We start from the raw sequence: 21,550 nt of genomic DNA on the forward strand, positions 1-21,550 counted from the left end.
GACTGGCTCCAGTTGCCAGATTCATGAGTAATTATCCAAATTAGCCTTACAGCACTCTTCTATCTTCTAGGCCTGGTTTTGTTGGGATCTGAGGGACACAACCACAATTGTAGCAAATGGCTGCTTCATGGTTTCGACAAGTGTTTGAAGCAAATATGGTCAACCTTGATGGACATCTGACAGACACAAACACACTCAAACATTCACCCCCCCCCCCTCACCCACAAAAGAATGCTTACCTTATTAATACAAATTTTAAAGTTTAGTACAGAGTAAATTAGATTATTGTAATGGCCTTTTAGTAGACCTCCCAAAAAATATCTACACCATGCTCAGCTGGTTCAAAACCCACTCATATCACAGTGGATGCATGGCTCAAAAACAGATTTACTTCCATATTGTGTTTTTTTGTTTGACACCTGGCTATTGTTCGCTGTGTGTTTCAGTTTGTCTTGTGATTTTATTTTATGAATGTTTATTTGTTCACCGCTCTGGGCTTTTGTGAAAGTAGTATATAAATATTTTAAATAAATAAATACATTTTACATAATCTAAAATGGTTTACCTATAAGTCTTAGGATTCAGTTCAAATCACTCTGGTAGGGTCATAAAGCAATAGGGCATGAATGGCCAACTCCAGTCATCAAGAGCCACAAACAGGCCTGGTTTTTAGGATATCCATAATGAATATGAATGAGATATTTGACTACAATGGAGGCAATGTATGCAAATGCATCATGCATATCCTGAAAGCCAGATCTGTTTGTGGCTCTTGAGGACTGTAGATGATCACTCTTGATATAGGGATTCTGGGCCTTCATATCTAAAGGGTCAGATTGTCCCTTTTCTCAGTCAAATGGTTAGGTCTTCCCACATCTTCACCGAAAGAATGCATTTAGCTGCTACTCTGAATCATACCTTTAGGATCATCGGCCTACATTCATGGAAAAAGTAAAAGAGAATTGGTTCTTACCTGCTAATTTTCGTTCCTGTAGTACCAAGGATCAGTCCAGAGAAGTGGGTTGTGTATCTCTACCAGCAGATGGAGTCAGAGAACCAAAACATTGGGCACTGCCATATATACTAGAGTGCCACCTGCAGTCCCTCAGTATTGTCCTGTACCCAAGCCCAAGATAACAGAACCAAGGAGCGAGAGGTAGCTAACAAAGAACCCTGACTACCCCTGCGCTCTAGACAAAACTAAACGAAACCAATTGTGAATAACTGCTCCATCAACCTTTCTGCCAAAAAGGAGTTTTGTGAAAAATATATAGGCAAACACTAGCCAACACAGTCTTTCGGAACCTGAAGTAAGGGGTAGGCCTCTGGACTGATCCTTGGTACTATAGGAACGATAATTAGCAGGTAAGAACAAATTTTCTTTTCCCTATATGTACCAGGATCAGTCCAGAGAAGAGGGATGTACTCAAGCCACCTTAAACTGGGCAGGAGCCCGAAAGACCCGCACACAGAACACTCACCATAGGACGATTCATCAGTAGCCTTGACGTCCAATCGGTAATGCTTAGTTAAAGTATGAATAGGCGACCACACTGCCGCTCTACAGATCTCCTGAGGTGACAGGAGTTGACACTGCCCAGGAAGTAGTCTGAGCCCTAGTGGAATGGGCTCTAAAACCCTCAGGAACTTGACGGCCACGGGCAATATAAGCCGAGCAAACGGCTTCCTTAACCCAACGAGATATGTTCGCCTTAGACGCTTTATCCCCTTACTTTGGGCCTCCAAAGAGAATCAACAAGTGATCAGAACGGCAGAAGTAATTGGTAATCTCCAGATAACGCAATAGAGCGCGTCGCACATCCAAAGATGATGGTCTCTGTCCTGGCCAGAGTCCCTAGACCAATGCAGAAACCCTGGTATTTCCACCATCTGATTTACATGAAAGGCCGAAACCACCTTAGGCACGAAGGACGGAACCATGCGCAGACACTCGATCGTCGTGATTCCTTAGAAAGGGGTCCCGACACGACAGCACCTGTAATTCTGATATCAGAGGAGCCGAGCAAATGGCCACCAAGATCACAGTCTTCAATGTCAGATCCTTTAGAGAAGACCTGCGGATAGGCTCAAATGAGGTGCCACATAACACCTGCAGAACTAAATTCACGCCGGGCATAAATGCACGCCGGTTGTAAATGCTTAACCCCCCCTTGAGAAAATGATCAATATCTGGGTGTGCTGCAAGCGAAAAACCGAACCTTCCCTGCAATGCACCCAGTGCTGCAACCTGTACCCGAAGGGCATTGAATGCCAACCCCTTGGCGAGTCCCTGCTGCAGGAAGTAAAGAACCAGAGGGATATCAGTTGCCAAGGGATCGCAGTCCCGCTGACAACACCATGTCTCAAAAAGCTTCCAGACTCTCACATAGGCCATGGAGGTGGCCGGACGTTGTGCCTATGAGAGTGGAAATGACCTGTTCAGAATAGCCCTTATAGAAACCTAGAAACATAGAAGTGACGGCAGAAGAAGACCAACGGCCCATCCAGTCTGCCCAGCAAGCTACGCAGTTTATCCATTTTTTTCCCCCCCCTTTTTCTCTCTCCCACCCGTCTCTATTGGCTTCCAGCACCCTCCGGCCCCAATTCCCTTCCACCCCTCCACCAATGCAGAGAGCAGCGCCATCCTAGTGAACATCCAACTCAATCAGGGCTAGCAACCGCCGCAACCAGCAGGCCACCCCTGCCCCTTACCCACCCCTGATGTGTTTGCTTGTTTGGTTTTTTTTGAGATGGCAGCCCTCCATCCTTCCGCTCCGTGAAGGTGGAACACTAACCACTGGCCACTGGCATCCCGCTCCGTGAATGCCTCTGTGGCTACTGCCGCTCCATGCAGTGTTTTGCTGCCTGAAGGTGGAACACCAACTACTGGCCACTGGCATCCCGCTCTGTGAATGCCTCAGTGGCTACTGCCGCTCCGTGCAGTGTTTTGCTGCCTGAAGGTGGAACACCAACTACTGGCCACTGGCATCCCGCTCCGTGAATGCCTCAGTGGCTACTGCCGCTCCGTGCAGTGTTTGCTGCCTCCTCTATATTTATGCCCACTAGACTTGATGGATCCACAGTGTTTATCCCACGCCCCTTTGAAATCCTTCACAGTTTTAGACTTCACCACTTCCTCCGGAAGGGCATTCCAGGCATCCACCACCCTTTCCGTGAAGAAATACTTCCTGACATTGGTTCTTAGTCTTCCTCCCCGGAGCCTCAGCTCGTGACCTCTGGTTCTGCTGATTTTTTTCCTACGGAAAAGGTTTGTCGTTGTCTTTGGATCATTAAAGTTTTTCGTTGTCTTTGGATCATTAAAGTTTTTCAAGTATCTGAAAGTCTGAATCATATCACCCCTGCTCCTCCTTTCCTCCAGGGTGTACATATTTAGATTCTTCAATCTCTCCTCGTACGTCATCCGATGAAGATCCTCCACCTTCCTGGTCACCCTTCTCTGTACCGCTTCCATCTTGTCTTTGTCTCTTTGTAGATACGGTCTCCAGAACTGAACACAGTACTCCAGGTGAGGCCTCACCAAGGACCTGTACAAGGGGATAATCACTTCCCTTTTCTTACTCGATATTCCTCTCTCTATGCAGCCCAGCATTCTTCTGGCTTTTGCTATCGCCTTGTCGCATTGTTTCGAAGACTTCATATCATTAGACACTATCACCCCAAGGTCCCTCTCCTGCTCCGTGCACATCAGCCTTTTCCCCCCCCATCAAATACAGTTCATTCGGATTTCCACTCCCCATATGCATGACTTTGCACTTCTTGGCATTGAATCTCAGCTGCCATATCTTCGACCACTCTTCCAGTTTCCTTAAATCCCGTCTCATCCTCTCCACTCCTTCCGGCGTGTCCACTCTGTTGCAGATCTTAGTGTCATCCGCAAAAAGACAAACCTTACCTTCTATCCCGTCCGCAATGTCGCTCACAAAGATATTGAACAGGACCGGTCCCAACACCGATCCTTGCGGTACACCACTTAAAACCGCTCTCTCTTCAGAGAAAGTACCATTTACCATCACACATTGTCTTCTGTCCGTCAACCAATTTGCAATCCAGGTCACCACTTCGGCACTCACTCCTAAGCTTCTTGTTTTATTCACCAGTCTCCTGTGCGGAACCGTATCAAAAGCTTTGCTGAAATCCAAGTAGATGACATCGAGTGCTCTTCCTTGATCCAATTCCTTGGTTACCCAGTCAAAAAAGTCAATCAGATTTGTCTGACAGGATCTTCCCCTGGTGAATCCATGTTGCCTCTGGTCCGTCAATTCTCCGGACTGTAGATATTTCACTATTCTCTCTTTCAGCAGTGACTCCATTACTTTTCCCACCACTGAAGTGAGGCTAACTGGTCTGTAGTTGCCAGCCTCCTCTCTGTTCCCACTCTTGTGAAGCGGGACCACCACCGCTTTTCTCCAATCTCTCGGTACCACTCCCGTTTCTAGGGATCTATTGAACAGGTCACACAGTGGACCCGCCAGAACATCTCTGAGCTCCCTCAGTATCCTTGGATGAATCCCATCAGGCCCCATGGCTTTGTCCACTTTCAGATTCTTTAGCTCTTCCCATACATTTTCTACTGTAAAAGGATTTTCATCTATTCCACTTCCCTCCAGTTTTTTGTTGTGTAGAGATGGTCCTTCTCCAGGGTCTTCTTTAGTGAACACAGAACTGAAGTATTCGTTTAATATTTCTGCCATTTCTTCGTCTCTCTCCACACATTGATCATTACCACCTTTCAATTTCACAATACCACTATGGACTTTTCTCTTTTCGCTGATGTATCTGAAAAATGTTTTGTCACCATTCATTATCTCCTCGGCAATCCTCTCTTCCGCTTGACTTTTTGCCAACTTGATTAATTTCTTCGTCTCCCTCAGTTGAATCAAATATTCTTCTTTGTGTTCCTCCCTTTGGGATCTTTTATATTTCTTGAATGCTGTTCTTTTAGCTTTAATTTTGTCAGCTACCTCCTTTGAGAACCAGATAGGTTTCAATTTTCTTTTGCTTTTCTTTACATTTCTAACATATAGAGTAGTTGCCTTGGTGATTGCTCCTTTTAGATTGGTCCACTGCTGCTCCACATCTCTCTCGTTCTCCCATCCTTTTAGTTCTTCCTCCAGGTACTTCCCCATTTCCTCAAAGTTCGTGTTTTTGAACTGTAAAACTCTGGTCTTTGTGGTTCTTTTCCCTATTCTTTTAGTGATATTAAACCATACCGTTTGATGATCACTGGTGCTGAGGTGGGCGCCCACCTGGACATCGGAGACATTATCTCCATTAGTGAGCACTAAGTCGAGTATAGTTCCTTCTCTCGTGGGTTCCAATACCATTTGTTTGAACAAAGATACTTGCATGGCATCCACTATCGCTCTACTATTTTTAGTTTCTGCAGATGGGATTTTCCAGTCTACATCTGGCATATTAAAGTCACCAACGATCACCACTTCTCCCTTCTTACTGTAGAATATGCTGATGGAAAAATACCAGAGACCTCGATGTTTTGTAAGAATTCACAAACATCAGCAGAATCAACAAGTGAGTCACAGGATGAGCATGAGATGGTGCCGAGGGTACGAAGGAAATAATCTGTGAGAAAGAATGTGTGTGCAAAGGGAAAGATAAGGGAAAACAAAGAACAGCTGCGTTTAGCAGACAGCTCAATAAACTTGTGGTGTGGAACATGCGTAGAAGAAGCCAGATGGTTTGCTAAAGTAAACTATATAAATAGAGCCTGCACGTAGAAAAAGTTAAGCAAAAGATCCTGAGACTACAAGACTGATATGTGCTATGTACATTGTGTGAGTATATTATGCTTTTGCTTCCTGCGTATACCTTTGATGATATGCAGTGTATTAAAGAATAACTAATAAATAAGTAACTGATTAAGAAAACAACTTTCGGAGTCGTGCTTGTGACAGAAAAATAAAACAAACTGGCGACCACGAAGGGACCCGAACCCTCAATCTTCTGATTACCTATCTTGTGGATGTCTTCAACCAGATATCTGTCCAGCTCTTCCTTTTGGTTTGGAGGCCTGTAAACACTCCAATATAAATGGATGCTCCGTCATCTTTTTTTAGGTCGACCCATAGTGCTTCTTCCTTGCCCCAACTTCCTTGCAGCTCAGATGCTTGGATGTTGTTTCTGACATAAAGAGCCACACCTCCCCCTTTTCTATCCTCTCTGTCCTTCCTTAACAAGTTATAGCCTGGTATTGTTGTATCCCAATCATGAGATTCTGTGAACCATGTCTCTGTGATAGCAACAATGTCCAATTCTGCCTCAGACATTAGGGCCTACAGATCTGGGATTTTATTTTCCAAACTATGAGCATTTGTGGTCATAGCCTTCCAGGTACTCTCTTTAAGGTATTGCTTTTCCTGGACTCCTTATGAGACTTTATTTGAGATTTGTTATTCACTTCACTCTTTCCTTTTGCAGTTGTGCCACTGTTGACAGAGTTGTCCATCTCAATTAGATTTTTCTTTTGTTTATGGATCTTGAAATTCTGCATGCATTGTGTTTGTTTTCTCTTTTCTGGTAACACTTCAAGCGTAAACGTCACCTCTCAAAAGCCAAGCCACAAGAGAGAAGTGATCCTTCCGATCCGAAAATATGGGTCCCTGACTGAGCAGATGCGGCAGATGGGCCAGCTGTAGTGGTCCCTGGAGAGCCAGATGCACGAAATCCGCGAACGACAGATGATGTGGCCATTCCGGAGCCACAAGAACCACTCGCCCTGGGTAAAGTTCTATGGGGCGAAGAAGCCGACCTATGAGAGGCCAAGGCGGAAAGGCATACAGGAGGATTCCCGTGGGCCAGTGACTCACAAGAGCGTCTATGGCCACTGAGCCCTGCTCTCGTCGACGGCTGAAGAAGCTTTCCGTCTTCGCATTTGCCTGCGTCACCATCATATCCAATTGAGGAACTCCCCATCTGACGCAAATGTGGTTCCACACCTCAGCCGATAGTTCCCACTCGCCTGGGTCGAGTTGCTGTCTGCTGAGAAAATCCACCTGCACGTTCTCCACCCCTGCAACAAGAGAGGCGGCAATGCCCCAGAGGTAACGTTCCGCCCAGGTGAACAGAAGCTGCGCCTCCAGCGCCACTGTGGGGATTCGTGTCCCGCCTTGCTGGTTGATGTACGCCACCGTCGTCGCATTGTCAGAGAAAACTCAAACCATTCTGCCCTGAATCCAGGGTAAGAAGGCTTGCAGGGCCTTTATTTGAGATTTGTTATTCACTTCATGGTCCATCAATCGTCTCGAGACGATTGATGGACCATGATCCTTTCTTCGCCAACCACAGTCCTTGTGCGGACCTCTCCGCACCCCACCCCACGTGTTATGGTTTTGAGGTGTTTGAGTGGATTCTTGGGTACTGTGGAGGTGACCACGCCCATGGGGAGGAGCGCCGTGAGGAACCACAGTACTAGGCTAGACTCGGGACGCACAAACACAGATTAGTCTTATTATACAGCTGATGTATACCACCAGAGGTGGCAGTAGTGAGGTAATCCAGAGGTAGCAGTCCAGGGACACTCAGCAGAGGGGACCCGCTCACAGAGATGGTATAGGGATATCTGGATGCAGGTTCCCTGTGCAGCAGATCTGTAGTGAGACAGACTGAGAAAGTTAGATTACTCACTAAGTTGGTAGCTGTATAGGTGGAGATCCCAGCGGGCAGAAGTAGTTAAACACAGGCACCGAGCCCGGGAGAGCAGGCCCTCGAGGAGCAAGTACCTGATCCCAGATAGGCACCTGAAAGAAAGTAAAGGGCCCCCGAGGAGCGGGTACCCAGGTTAGAGAAATACCCTGATGGGCAGAGAGAGCTTCTAGTGGCAGCAAGGAAGCGGCAGAGTAGCTCAGACCGGAGGCTTTCCATCCATACACGATCCAAATCCGATCCTTGCTAACTTGATGAGCTAGCAAACAAGGGCAGGCTAAATACCCAGATGGCGTGATGTCACTCGAGGGGGACGCCCCCGAGGTTCGCGCCAGGAAGTGGATAGAGACGTGGGTGGTGGCCCTTAGGAGAAACATGGCGTGAGGCTTTGCCATAGCCGTTCTGGGGACGCTGGAGAGAACGGCATGCAGACATGGCGGTAGTTATCTTCCCAAGGTTAGCGAGGAGAGCAGAGAGAAAGGTGAGGCCCAAAGGTCGAAGCCATCTGAGACAGACGGACGCAACACTGAGAGGCTGGCATCAGTGGAATTTATTAGCCAATTCGGCACGTCCAAATACACTCCTCGCTCCAGATTGGCACGTAACAGTCACCACGAAAGGCTGGCTCTGGATTCCTGAAGCAACGGCATTGGCAGGTGGAACTGTTCCGATACCGGACTCTGAGACAAAAGCGCACGTTGTAATGGACGTAAGTGAGCGAACGCCCAGGGTACCAAGACAAGGTGGATGCCATGGACCCCAGGTCCTGAAGATGCCACACTGTGGGCTTGCGTCTCTGGAGCAAGGAATGGACCTGAGCTTGAAACTTCGTTACATGGTCTGGTGCTAGAAACAATCTTCCCTTCAAGGTATCGAACCATGCTCCCAGATAAATCAGCTCTTGGGTGGGTTCCAAGTGGCTCTTCTGGACATTGACCCACCCCAGCGACTGCAACGTGAACCTCACCAAGCGAACCGACCTCTCGCAGTCTTCGAGACTTTGCGCGAATCAACCAGTTGTCTAGGTACGGGTAGACCAAGATCCCTTCTTTCCGAAGAAAGGCCGCTACCACCACCATGACCTTGGTGAATGTTCGAGGAGCTGTTGCCAGACCAAACGGGAGAGCTCGAAATTGGAAGTGTTGCCCCAGGACCTTGAAATGCAGAAACCTCTGGTGACTCAACCGGATAGGAATATGAATGTACGCCTCCATGAGATCTAGGTACGTGAGGAATTCCCCGGTTTGAACCACCGCCATCACCGTCCTCAGCGTTTCCATCCAAAAACTAGGAACTCTAAGACAACGGTTGACCTTCTGCAGATCGAGGATGGGCTGAAACGTGCCCTCCTTTTTTTGGGACCACGAAGTAAGCAGAGTACCGTCCCCGGCCTTGCTGATTTTCCGGCACCGGGACAATCACTCTGAGGTCGAGAAGTCATTGTAGAGTTTCCCGGACCGCTTCGCACTTGCTGTGTGAGACCACTCGGGACTCCACAAAAACCTCTCGGACCAGAAGCGAGAACTCCAGAGTGTAGCCATCTCTGATGACCTCTAAGACCCACCGGTCTGAGGTGATCCTTGCCCATTCCATGTAAAAGTTGGATAATCTGCCTCAGACATCTTCGATGCCGGAATGGGTGCTCATGGCTTCATTGGGAAGTTTTGTTGTTTCCCGCCCCAAGGTGTCCCGAGTCTCTACCCGGGTGGCGAACCCCACGAAAGGACTGCTGACATCCTGAAGATGGTTTAGAAATTGTCGGTGCGGTATATCTGCTAGATCTGTAACGCAGATTGTTTCGAAAACGAGCTCGAGGAGGAAAGGCCTTCTTAGAGGATCTCCTATCTTCTGGCAACAGATTGCCCTTGGATTCCGCAAGTAACTTCACCAGCTGATCCAGGTCCTCCCCGAATAGCAGCTTGCCTTTAAACGGCAGATTGCATAGCTGAGACTTGGGCAGCAGATTTGTCCTCTAATTCCTCATCCAGAGGAGTCATCGCACCGACACCAAAGACACTATACTTCTCGCCTAGGTCCGCACCAGATCATATAGAGCATCTGCCACATAAGCGATCCCCGCCTCTAACTGGGCGGAGTGTAATGCCCCGCCGGCAACCGTACCGGGACTGGCAGCTGTCTCCTGAACCCAACACAGGCAGGTTCTCTGAATCAGGCTAGCACAAATTGCCACTCGCAGGCTCAAAGCGGAGACTTCAAAAGCCCGCTTTAACTGGATCTCCAGTTTCCGGTCCTGCATGTCCTTGAGGGCGGCCGCCCCCGCGACTGGAATAGTTGTCTTCTCAGTGACCGCAGAAACCGCAGCGTCCACCTTAGGAATCTTCAGCAGATCCAAAACCTCAGTCGATAGTGGATATAACTTCGCCATCGCTCTGCCCACCTTCAGCCCTGCATCAAGAGCTTCCCACTCCCGTGTCACCAGTTTATGGACTTTCTTCGGCAGAGGGAAGGCTGTTGAAGGACCCCTAATGCCCTCAAGGACAGGATTAACACCCTCATTGTCAGATTCTTCCTGTGAAACCTTCAAGCCCAGAACCTCAAGGACCTGGGGGATAAGAGGTCATAGCTCCTCTTTTTTTAAATAGACACACCACGCTGGGATAGTCTCCCTCCACAGGAGGGAGATCGGGGTCATCCGAATCATCCGTATCCGCTTGACCTTGGTTCGCCCCCCCCCCCCCCCCCATCTGCCCCTGCAGGTAGAGCTGATCCCGACCCAGACAGCGGATCTCGCGACCCTGGAAGCCCTCCTCCGGAGAAAGCTGAACTATAGGGTGCTGACAAGGTTCCGCACCCCGAACTCGCTTCTCAGGTGGATCCGCCCCGTCTCCCGGGGCACCGGATCTCTTAACCACAGAGCGTTTTCTTTGTAGGAAAGCCTCGTGCATCAAAAGGATGAATTCCGGGGAAAACCTCTCCAGGTCCCCCTCTCTTTGCGGGAACTCGGCCGGAGTCACATCGGCCTCTCTCCCCAGGTGATGCACTCCCATCAGTGCTAACACAGGAAGAGAATCCTCCACAGGTGTGTCCAGGCCCGCAGCTCCCGATTCCACCCCAGGGGAGTGGGTCACCATCCCCGGGGCACAAGCTGAGCATAAGAAATCTGCATCCAGGGCCTGGCCGTGTGTCCCACACATGCGGCAGGCCTGCGAGTTTGAACGCGACTCCATTCGGGGATGCGAGCCGCCTCGCGGTACAACGGTGGAGGAGAAGGCCCGATTCCAGGAACTTCCACAGCTGCGACTAGGGAAAAATTCTAGGCTGCCCGGAGCGAAGAAAGTATGCTCCGAGAAAAAGCGCTTTTTCGCTGACAGGCAGATGAAAGGCCACGAGATCCCGGTCAAATCGCCTGAAGCCCGTCGTGCCAAGTAGGAAAAAAATAAATTATAAACTCACCCCTGCCCTCCGAAGTAATCTGGGGCCCCGGGAACTGAGGGACCAAAAGGCTGGCAGGCTCCCCACACGGCCTCAGTGGGCCAAGCCCCTCGCACTGACTCCTTACCTAGAAATCGAAAGCAGTCGGCAGCCTTACAGCTCAACAAGCTGACTTTATTTTTTATTAACTTTACTGAGGAAACAAAAAAATAGAAAAGCTCTTGCAGGGGTAGAGGAGCAGCTGCAGTAGTCTTGGAAGGGAATAACAAGGAGCCCCTGGCCGTCACCCCCCCAAACCGTGGCGGGCGATACCCTGCCAGGGATATCTAATCCCCCAGATGCCCGGCTTCCACTGAGGGATGGCCTACGAAGGTGCCTAACATCTCAGGAAGCGACAGAGACTAAAAGAAAAAAATTCTATCTAACTGAAAAAACTGAACTAAAGACTGCAGGAGTGTATCTCTACCATCTGCTGGAGTCAGAGAAATACTGAGGGACGCAGGTGGAATTCTAGTATATATGGCAGTGCTCAAAGTTTTGGTTCTCTGGCTCCATCTGCTGGTAGGGATAAAACCACCCACTTCTCTGGACTGATCCTGGTACGTATAGGGAACCTTTGGATATCCACAGAATTTCATCATCTGTTCTATAAGAAGGTCACAGCATGATTATGCATGCAAACTTTTGGAGAACCTTATTTTTTATTCTATTAGATTTTAGTTTTTTTTACTGCTGGTACTTAGGCTGCTGCTGTATTATTGTTTACAGCTTGGTAATATCCGTTTTGTGTTTGTTTGAATTTCTTGCATTGATTATTTTTTGTGCGTGGTGCTGGCCAATTGCGTTTTATTTGTGGCTACATTTTATAATTTTACTGTAATTCACTTAGAGTACATTTGTAATTAAGCGAATCATAAGATGAAAAACAAATGATTCATTTGATATAAGGGAAACAAAATGAAAACCAGACAGAACTTTTGTCTTGTTGCAATACATTTATCCATACTATTTGGTTACCATGGGTAAAGTCTACCCATGTTAAGGGATAGGCTGTTTTGTATGTCACTGCAAGAGTATAAAGCCAGTATGGGGTGTTAAAGAAATGTGTGTCAATTTGAACACACATACAAAAAATGATAAAAATTATGGTGCTCCCTAGCTCCCTCTACTTTTTCTTTCAAAGAATACGAAGGCAATATAAAACACAGAAATAACTATACTATGTACCAGATGTATTCAGAATTTTTCCCCTATAAAATGTGAAAAATGTTTCAGTATATGTCACCCCTTATTAGTAGACAACATCGTGACACCCCATTTTCATGAGATATAGAATGTTAAACGCCTTTCATTCCAAAAAATTACTAAAGTTGCATCGAACATTCCTTAAAAAAAAATTCTAGATAGTTGCAGATTTAGATAGCATGAGGGGAAAAAAAAAGCATGGGAGTAGTAATATTGTTTTCAGATATTCAAACAATCAAAATTTATAGAAAGCTTTCACTTTAACTGGAACCTATCCTAATGTTGACTTGGATACCATAAGCTTTCATTTGCTGCTAAAAAGCAGGACCCAACAAAAATGGAATTTCGATGTTAATGTAACTTTTCTAAATTCAAGTAAGGCTCCTCTGATTAAAAAACACTTTAAATTTCAATCAAAAAACGTTTTGGACAAAATCTGATGCATGATTCTGACAGAGTCTGTTAGGGAAATTGACAAGCTTATTCTTTGCTAGGTACAGATGCTAGCAAAATTATTTGACACCCTAAAAAAACAGATTTGTGTGATTTAGAAATGACACTTGTTCCAGACAGTATGTTTATTGCAAACCAGAATGCTCAAAGTAAATTTTCAAAGTCACAATTCATTATTTCGATGCATTTTTGTAAACTGAAAAATGCTGCTTGCATGAATATTCACTCCTGTGCTGTGGAATATCCAAGCCTACACAGATGAAAGATATTGCCCTAACAACTGACTTACAATTGGTCTCTACAAAAAAAAAAAAAAAAAGTCACCTTTTCTGGCTAAAAGGTCCCCTAACTCCAGTATCATTGGCCAGACTGTGAACCTGAAGGAAAGCTGTGAAAATTAAGACCAAAGAGCATTCTAAAGAAATTAAAGATAAAGTTATAGACATGCACAAGGTAGGAAAAGGCTACAAAATAATATGCAAGTGCTTGGATATTCCAGTGAGCACTGCTGGATCAATTGTGAGGAAATGGGAGCTGCATCATACCACCCAGACACTGCCTAATCAAGACTGACCCTCAAACTCATCAGAACAAGGAGACAACTTGTGAAGGAAGCCACAGAGAGGCCAACAATCACTTTGAAGGAGCAACAGTGGCTGAGACTGGAGTGGAGGTGCACCAAGAGCTCTGCAGACAACTGGCCTGCATGGGAGGGTGGCTAGAAAGAAGCCATTACTGACAAAAAACCACATCAAAGCATGTACGGAGTTTGCCAGAAAGCATCAGAGCAACCCAGGTAAAATGTGGTTTGTGGTCAGATGAGACAAAAATGGAACTTTCTGGCCAAAATTCAAAATGCTGTGTGTGGCACAAACCTAACACTGCCCATTCCTCAGCAAACCCCATATCAACAGTAAAGTATGGGAGTGGTAGCATCTGTCGTGGGGATGCTTCTCCTCAGCAGGAATTGGGCATCTTGTTAAAACTGAAGGACAGATGGATGCTGCAACATTCAGAGCAAGACAACCTGCTTCAGTCTGCTAAAAACTTAAACTAGTGAGAAAATTCACTTTTCAGCAAGACAATGATCCCAAACATAAGGCCAAAGCAAAACAGGAGTGGGTTCAACAACAAAAAGGTGAATGTTCTACAATGGCCAAGTCAAAGTCCAGATCTCAGTCCAATAGAGATCTGTGGCACTATTTGAAAATTACAGTCCATAAGTCATCCAACCAACCTAGAGAAAATCTGCCAGGAAGAAAGGGCAAAAATCACTCCAAACAGTGTGCAAAGCTGATAAAACTTATCCCAACTAGCAAAAGGTGATTCAACCAAGTTCTAGTCTGAAGGGGTTAAATACATATACAAGCAGCATTTTTCAGTTTTCAATATTATTTTACAAAAAATGCAGAGGAATAACGAATTGTGGCTGAAAATTTACTTTAAGAGCATACTGGTTTGCAATAAAACTGTCTGGAACAATCTGTGTGTTATTTGTAAACCACACAAATCTGCTGACATTTTAGGGGTTGAATATTGTTGCACTGTATATAATAGACTAACAATAGAATTCAACTTTAAAAATACCTTTTATTGACATTCAAATTTGAAGTTATATCTAATGATTACAAATATAACCTTTCGTTGCAGTTGTATACCGTGGCTACTTCTTGACATTACACTTTGAATTTCTAAATGCAGATCTGATTTAAGAACTTTATAGACCAGCGTTGTGGGAACAATCTTAGAGTATCTGCCCTCAACTACAAATTGTAGTTCCTAAGGAAACTGACAGCCAGTTATCATACTAAGGTGAAGACCACACCAAGAGGCTGATGTACTAAAGCATGAACAGCTTCAGAAATGTGATGAGTGAAAAAAATGGGAAATAGGACATGTAATTGCATTTGCAATTTTTTCCTCCAGACGCATAATGAATTGCAAATCTGGTTCCAAGAATAATGACAAAAATCATTGGGCTGAAGAATCATGGTTCAGTCGTCAATTTGCAGTAGCAAACTTTTGTACAAAAAAATTTGCAAAAGCCATTTTTTGTGAAAATTAACTATAGTTCAGTGTAATGAAGTCTGATTTTGCATGGACTTCTACAAAAATGAATCCCATAATGCCATCTGAAAAACTTCAAGGTATTAGGTCATTCTGGCAGAATACACTATCATTTAGCACATTGGCCTCCAAATGAAGACTGATATATCTATCAGGAAGAAAATACAAATCATGGCAAATCACAAAAATTAACCTACTACTAAAAAAGGATTCCTGGAACTAAAAACCACTGTGCCCTCATTCCACATCATATCAAAAATGATGGAGCAAAGGAGGTAAGAGTTGGCATTCCTGAAATACTGTGAAAATGTTCAAACAGCAACCAAATGCAGTATTTTAAATGACAAGCAAAGGCATTCCAAAAACCGTTAAAGTATTATTACCTTCATCATATTGCTCTTCTAATAAATAGGCCTCTGCTCTGTCTTTGAGAGCATTTACATTGATTGGGTCATGATGCAGAACTTCTGAACACACATTAATAGCTTCAGCAGACTGTTGATTCTATAATGGAAAAATGAAACATGAAGGCTCTCTGTGTACTCAATTTTAATTTCTGATTTAATCTAAGCACTAAAAATATCCATATACTTTACCTTTGAATAGCAATGACAGATCTTTTCTTGGGCAAGTGTAGCATAGTAAGAGATATTAGGCTCTGTTTTAGGCACAGACTGATACTTAAGGATGGCATCTGTGTACCTAAGTGCAAAGTGAAAAATATGTGTTTTTATTATATTATGTGGGGAATACTTTCAAATTTAGTTAATTTTTTACTGTAAATCACCAGATAAGCCTACAGAATGAGCCAGCAATAACGAGTTTTCAAAAGCAGAGTTTCAAAACCTCTCTTCATGCAGTGTAAAATGTGTTGAAAGATATAAATTTAACGTTTTAAAACTATTTTGAAGTACCAAATGTTTCACTAATTTTCAGCTGTTATATGAAATAAAATTTGCATTATCACCTTTCATCCAAAGGGGATTACAACAAGCTTTGATGTAAGATTAAGGGTGAGTTATCAAATGCTATGAAAATAAATAGTTCAGTCACTGAAATTACTATATGCATTCGTTAGGTCATTCATTTTGGCGGTATGAGCGTACCTCACGGACTTACACTACACACATAAAACGGATAGTACACACAACCAGTTATGGAAAATACATGTGTACTATCCATTTCATGCATGCACTGTAAGTCCACATAGTATACACATACCATTGAAATGAATAAAATGAATGACCTAATGAATGCACATCCCTAGAAATTAGTAGTCAAGTACTAACAAAAAACAAACAAAATACGAAACTGTGCAATTTCCCCCAATTACAGATGGGTAACGAGGCACAGAGAGAGCAGAATTTGAACTGAAAGATCTCAGGATTAGTATTTCCACAATCCTTGAAGGACAGCAGAGCTGCTTACCCATAACAGGTGTTCTCCTAGGACAGCAGGATGTTACTCCTCACAAGTGGGTGACCTCATCAGATGGAGCCCGGCATGGAAAACTTTTGTCAGAGTTTCTAGAATTTTGACTGGCACCGTGAGCATGCCCCAGTCCATGTGGGGTCCCTCTTCAGTCTTGTAATATAGAATTATGAAAAAATAAAACAAAACAAGGAGAAAACAACTCTGTGGGGTGGCGGGTGGGTTTCCTGAGGACTAACAACCTGCTGTCCAAAGAAGACACCTGTTACAGGTAAGCAGCTCTGCTTTCTCTTAGGACAAGTGGGTGAATACCTAGCTACAGGCTGTTCCTGAAAAAAAAGGGGACCAGCAGTCACCTAACCAGATGCCAATGGGCACAACAACCGAGGTGTTGTCTGCAATACAGGGAATCAGTCTGAACACAAACAATGGGCCTGAGGCAGGAAGAGTTGGGTTTTACAGCTGAAAGATTTCAGAAGACAGACTGGCCAAAATTGCTATCATGGCAGTCGACCCTGTCCAGACAGTAGTGCGAGGCAAAGGTGTGGAGGGAACTCCATGCCGCAGCTTTGCAGATCTCGTCCATGGGGATCGCTTGCAAGTGGGTCACCAAAGTTGCCATGGCTCGGACAGAACGAGCCTTGACATGCCTCCCAAGCTGCAGTCCCGCCCGAGTGTAGCAGAAGGAGATGCAATCCACTAGCCAATTGGACAGAGTCTGCTTAGCAACTGCATTGCCCAATCTGTTCCTGTCAAAGGAGATAAAGAGATGCGTGGACTGCCTGTGGACCACTGTCTGCTCCAGGTAGAAGGCTAGGGCTTTCTTGCAATCCAAACTGTGCAGAGCCGTTCGCCCTGGTGCTAATGAGACTTTGGAAAAAGGATGGGTAGGACGATTGACTGGTTCAGATGAAAATCCATTGCACCTTAGGCAGGAACTTAGGGTGGTCCTCCGTACATACCCTATCGTGGAAGAACTTCATGTAAGGTGGATACAACACCAAGGCCTAAAGTTTGCTGACCCTGAGTAAGCAAATGTTGCTTACCTGATGTAACAGGTGTTCTCACAGGACAGCAGGATGTTAGTCCTCACAAATGGGTGACATCGAGGATGGAGCCCACCACGGAAAACTTCTGTCAAAGTTTAAACAGAACTTTGACTGGCCCCTACTGGGCATGCCCAGCAAGGCACTGACCCTGCAGCCAGCAGGGGTCTCCCTTCAGTCTGATTTTCAAAGCTACAGGCAGTGCCTAGAAAGTAAGAATAAAACGAACCCAACACCGCGGGGAGGCGGGCGGGTTTCGTGAGGACTAACATCCTGCTGTCCTGTGAGAACACCTGTTACATCAGGTAAGCAACATTTGCTTTCTCACAGGACAAGCAGGATGGTTGTCCTCACAAATGGGTGAGTACCGAGCTGAGGATGTCCCGACTTGCACCAAATGTACTCAACGGTGTGCAACAGGCACAACAATTGAGGAGAAATATGGGAAAGGGCATCCGCACCCTACCGGGTAGGTGGAAGGGTGTTGGTACATCAGGTTGGAAAAAGGTTACGCAAGACAGATTGGCCGAAGATGGAGTCCTGTCTTCCAGCCTTATCCAAACAATAGTGGGCTGCAAAGGTATGGAGAGAACTCCAGGTTGCAGCTTTGCAGATGTCAGGAAGCGGCACCGATCGAAGGTGTGCCACTGACGTCGCCATGGCCCTCACAGAGTGTGCTTTAACACGGTCTTGAAAAGGAATGCCAGCTTGCTCATAGCAAAAAGAAATGCAGACCGCCAACCAGGAAGAAAGAGCCTGCTTACCCACAGGTTGTCCCAACTTATTAGGATGGAAAGAGACGAATAATTGAGTGCTCTTCCTATGGGAAACTGTACGGTCTACGTAAAAAGCTAGAGCTCGTTTACAGTCTAGGGTATGCAGGGTCTGTTCTCCGGAGTTGGAGTGGGGCCTGGGAAAAAAGATAGGTAGTATGATGGATTGATTGATATGAAACTCAGAAACTACCTTAGGTAAAAATTTAGGGTGAGTGCGGAGTACCGCGCGGTCCTGCAGGAGCTTAGTGTAAGGCGGATAGGTAACTAGGGCCTGTAATTCACTAACCCTGCGAGCTGAAGTAATAGCCAAAAGGAATAACACTTTCCAAGTGAGATATTTAAAGTCACAGGAGTGCAGAGGTTCGAAAGGAGGTTTCATAAGACGACCAAGAACCAGGTTAAGGTCCCAGGATGGGGCCGGAGGACGCAAGGGCGGCTTTAGATGGAGCAAGCCCTTAAGAAAGCGTGTTACTAGGGGTTGTACTGAAATAGGATTACCCCCAATACCCTTATGGAAGGCGGCTACCGCACTGACATGCATTCTGATAGAAGAGGTTTTAAGACCTGATTCAGAGAGATGCCATAAATAGTCCAAGAATTTGGAGATTGAACAGGAAAGGGGATCAAGGGACTGAGAAGTGCACCATGATGTGTACCTTTTCCATTTGTACGAGTAAGACTTTCTTGTGGAAGGCTTTCGTGAAGCTATCAGGACCCGAGAAACGGAATCTGAAAGGTTGAAAGGCTGAAGGACTAACCTTTCAACATCCATGCCGTCAGGGACAAGACGTGGAGGTTGGGATGGAGGAGGCATCCGTCGTTTTGAGTGAGCAGATGCGGGTCCTTTCCCAGAGGAATGTGCCTGCGGATGGAGAGATCCTGGAGTATTGGAAACCATACTTGGCGTGGCCAGTAAGGTGCTATCAGGATCATGGTTCCTCCGTCCTGGCGTAGCTTCACGAGAGTCTTTGACACAAGAGGGAGTGGAGGGAATGCATAGAGCAGACCGGTTGTCCACTTGAGGGAGAATGCATCCCTCGGCCGAGAGTGCTGGCTCCGAATGAGAGAGCAGTAATCGTCCACTTTGTGGTTATGAGGGGACGCAAAGAGGTCTATGCGGGGAGAACCCCACTTGTGAAACAGAGAGGTCGCTACCAGAGGATCGAGTGACCACTCGTGTGGTTGGAAGACACGGCTCAGCTGGTCTGCCAATACATTGTCTACTCCCGGCAGGTAAGTGGCCCTGAGGTACATGGAGTGGGAGAGGGCTTCCGCCCAGATCTGCGCAGCTTCCTGACACAGAAGGAAGGAGCCTGTGCCTCCCTGCTTGTTTATGTACCACATGGCCACTTGGTTGTCCGTCTGGATTAAGATTATCTGATGAAAGAGATGATCTTTGAAAGTGCGGAGCGCATAGCGGATTGCTCGAAGTTCCAGGAAATTGATCTGGTGTTCGGCTTCCTCTTTGGACCATAACCCTTGGGTTTGAAAGTCGTCCACATGGGCTCCCCAACCGATGTGAGAAGCGTCGGTGGTTAGGATTACTTGCGGATCCGGTGGAAGAAAGGGTAAGCCCTGAAGGAGGTTGACCTGAGTCGTCCACCAGGTTAAGGATAGGCGCAGCGCTTGTGTGACTGTGACTATGGAGGACAGAGGCTGAAAAGCTTGAATCCATTGGTGTCGTAGAGTCCATTGTGTTACTCTCATGGCTAGTCGGGTCATGGGAGTGACTTGAACAGAGGATGCCATGTGCCCTAGGAGAATGAGGAACTGGCGAGCCGTGGCAGTGTTCTGAGACTGGAGCTGGCGAGCCAGGGACATTAGGGTGTGGACCCTCTGAAGAGGAAGGTAAGCCTTTGCCTGTAAGGTGTCCAAGTCTGCCCCAATGAAGGATAAGGTTTGAGACGGGACTAAGCAAGATTTCTCGTAATTGGCGAGAAACCCTAAGGAAAGGAGTGTTTGAATTGTCAATTTTAGGGAGGATTGAGCTATCTGTTGGGTGGAGGCCCTGATTAGCCAATCGTCCAGGTATGGGTAGACGTGGACACCTTCCTTCCTTAGGAATGCTGCTACCACTACGAGACATTTGGTAAAGACTCGTGGGGCAGAAGCTAGACCGAAAGGGAGGACACGGTATTGATAATGGTCGTGGCCTACTAGAAACCGCAGATATTTGCGATGGGATTGTGTGATCGCAATGTGGGTATAAGCGTCCTTGAGGTCGAGAGAGCACAGCCAATCCCCTCTTTGTAGCAGAGGGAGCAGCGCGCCTAGGGTTACCATTTTGAACTTCTCTTTTTGAAGGTATTTGTTGAGGGCTCGAAGGTCCAAAATGGGACGTAGTCCCCCTGATTTCTTTGGTATTAGGAAGTATCTGGAATAGAATCCCTTGCCTCGTTGAGAGGGAGGAACGAGTTCTATAGCATTTGATTGCAGAAGAAGGGATACTTCCTGTTGTAATTGAGCCAAATGGGTGGATAGACTCCACGCTTGAAGAGGCGGGGAGTCTGCCGGAAGAGTTATGAAGTTGAGGTGGTAACCCTGTTCGATAATTGTTAGCACCCACTGATCTGAGGTGATCTGCAACCAAGGTTGTAGAAAATGGTACAGTCGACCTCCTACAGGGATGTCCGGAAGAGGGGTTTGGCATGTGTTCCCTACAGGGGAGTCAAAGGCCAGCCGCAGGCCCAGGAGGAGGGGCTACAGTAGGCCTTTGTTTCCTAGGCTGACGCGGCTGAGGCCTAGTAGAGGATCGAGCTGGACGAGGCCTGGCCGATGGAGGGTAATAACGGCGTGGTCGAAAGAATGACTTCTTAGAGTCTTTCTTTTGCGGTTGCTTGGAGGTCAGCTCAGGTGGGACAGATGAGAGTTGTTTCAACGTCTCATGGTGGTCTTTCAACTCCGCCACAATCTGCTGAATTTGTTCTCCAAACAAATTATCGGCTAAGCAGGGTAAATCAGCAAGACGATCCTGAACCTCTGGGCGAAGGTTGGATGATTTTAACCAAGCCCAACGTCTGGCTGAGATGGCTGTGGCTGAAACCTTTGTGGAAGCATCGAATATGTCGTAGGCAGTCCTAATCTCGTGCTTCCCTGCCTCAAATCCCTTGTGAAGAAGGGCTTGAAGCTGCGGTTGGTATTGGTCTGGCAACGTGTCAGCATAGTCTTGCATCTGCTTAAGGATGGCTCTGTTGTACTGAGTCATGTAAAGTTGATATGAAGCTATGCGTGAAATCAACATAGCTCCATGATAGACTTTCCGTCCAACACTATCTAGGAACTTGTTGTCCCTGGTAGGTGGGGTAGAAGAGTGTGGCTTAAGACGCTTGGCCTTCTTCTGCGCGGACTCAACCACAACAGAGCGATGATCCAGTTGAGTTTTTTGGAAACCTGGTGCTGACTGGACAAGGTAGGTGGAGTCAGCTTTTTTGTTAACTGGGGACACTGATGAAGGAGATT

General features: G+C 46.3%; 1 protein-coding gene across 1 annotated transcript in view; it reads right to left on the minus strand.

The window, feature by feature from the left end:
- Positions 1-21,550, minus strand: part of DNAJC3 (DnaJ heat shock protein family (Hsp40) member C3) — a 401,955-nt gene that overhangs the window by 132,878 nt on the left and 247,527 nt on the right. The window contains 2 exon segments of the mRNA XM_029604719.1: positions 15,222-15,342; positions 15,435-15,540. Of these exon segments, the coding sequence (XP_029460579.1) occupies positions 15,222-15,342; positions 15,435-15,540 (227 nt within the window).

This window comes from Rhinatrema bivittatum, chromosome 5, assembly GCF_901001135.1.
Source record: "Rhinatrema bivittatum chromosome 5, aRhiBiv1.1, whole genome shotgun sequence".
In the NCBI taxonomy this organism is placed as follows: domain Eukaryota; kingdom Metazoa; phylum Chordata; class Amphibia; order Gymnophiona; family Rhinatrematidae; genus Rhinatrema; species Rhinatrema bivittatum.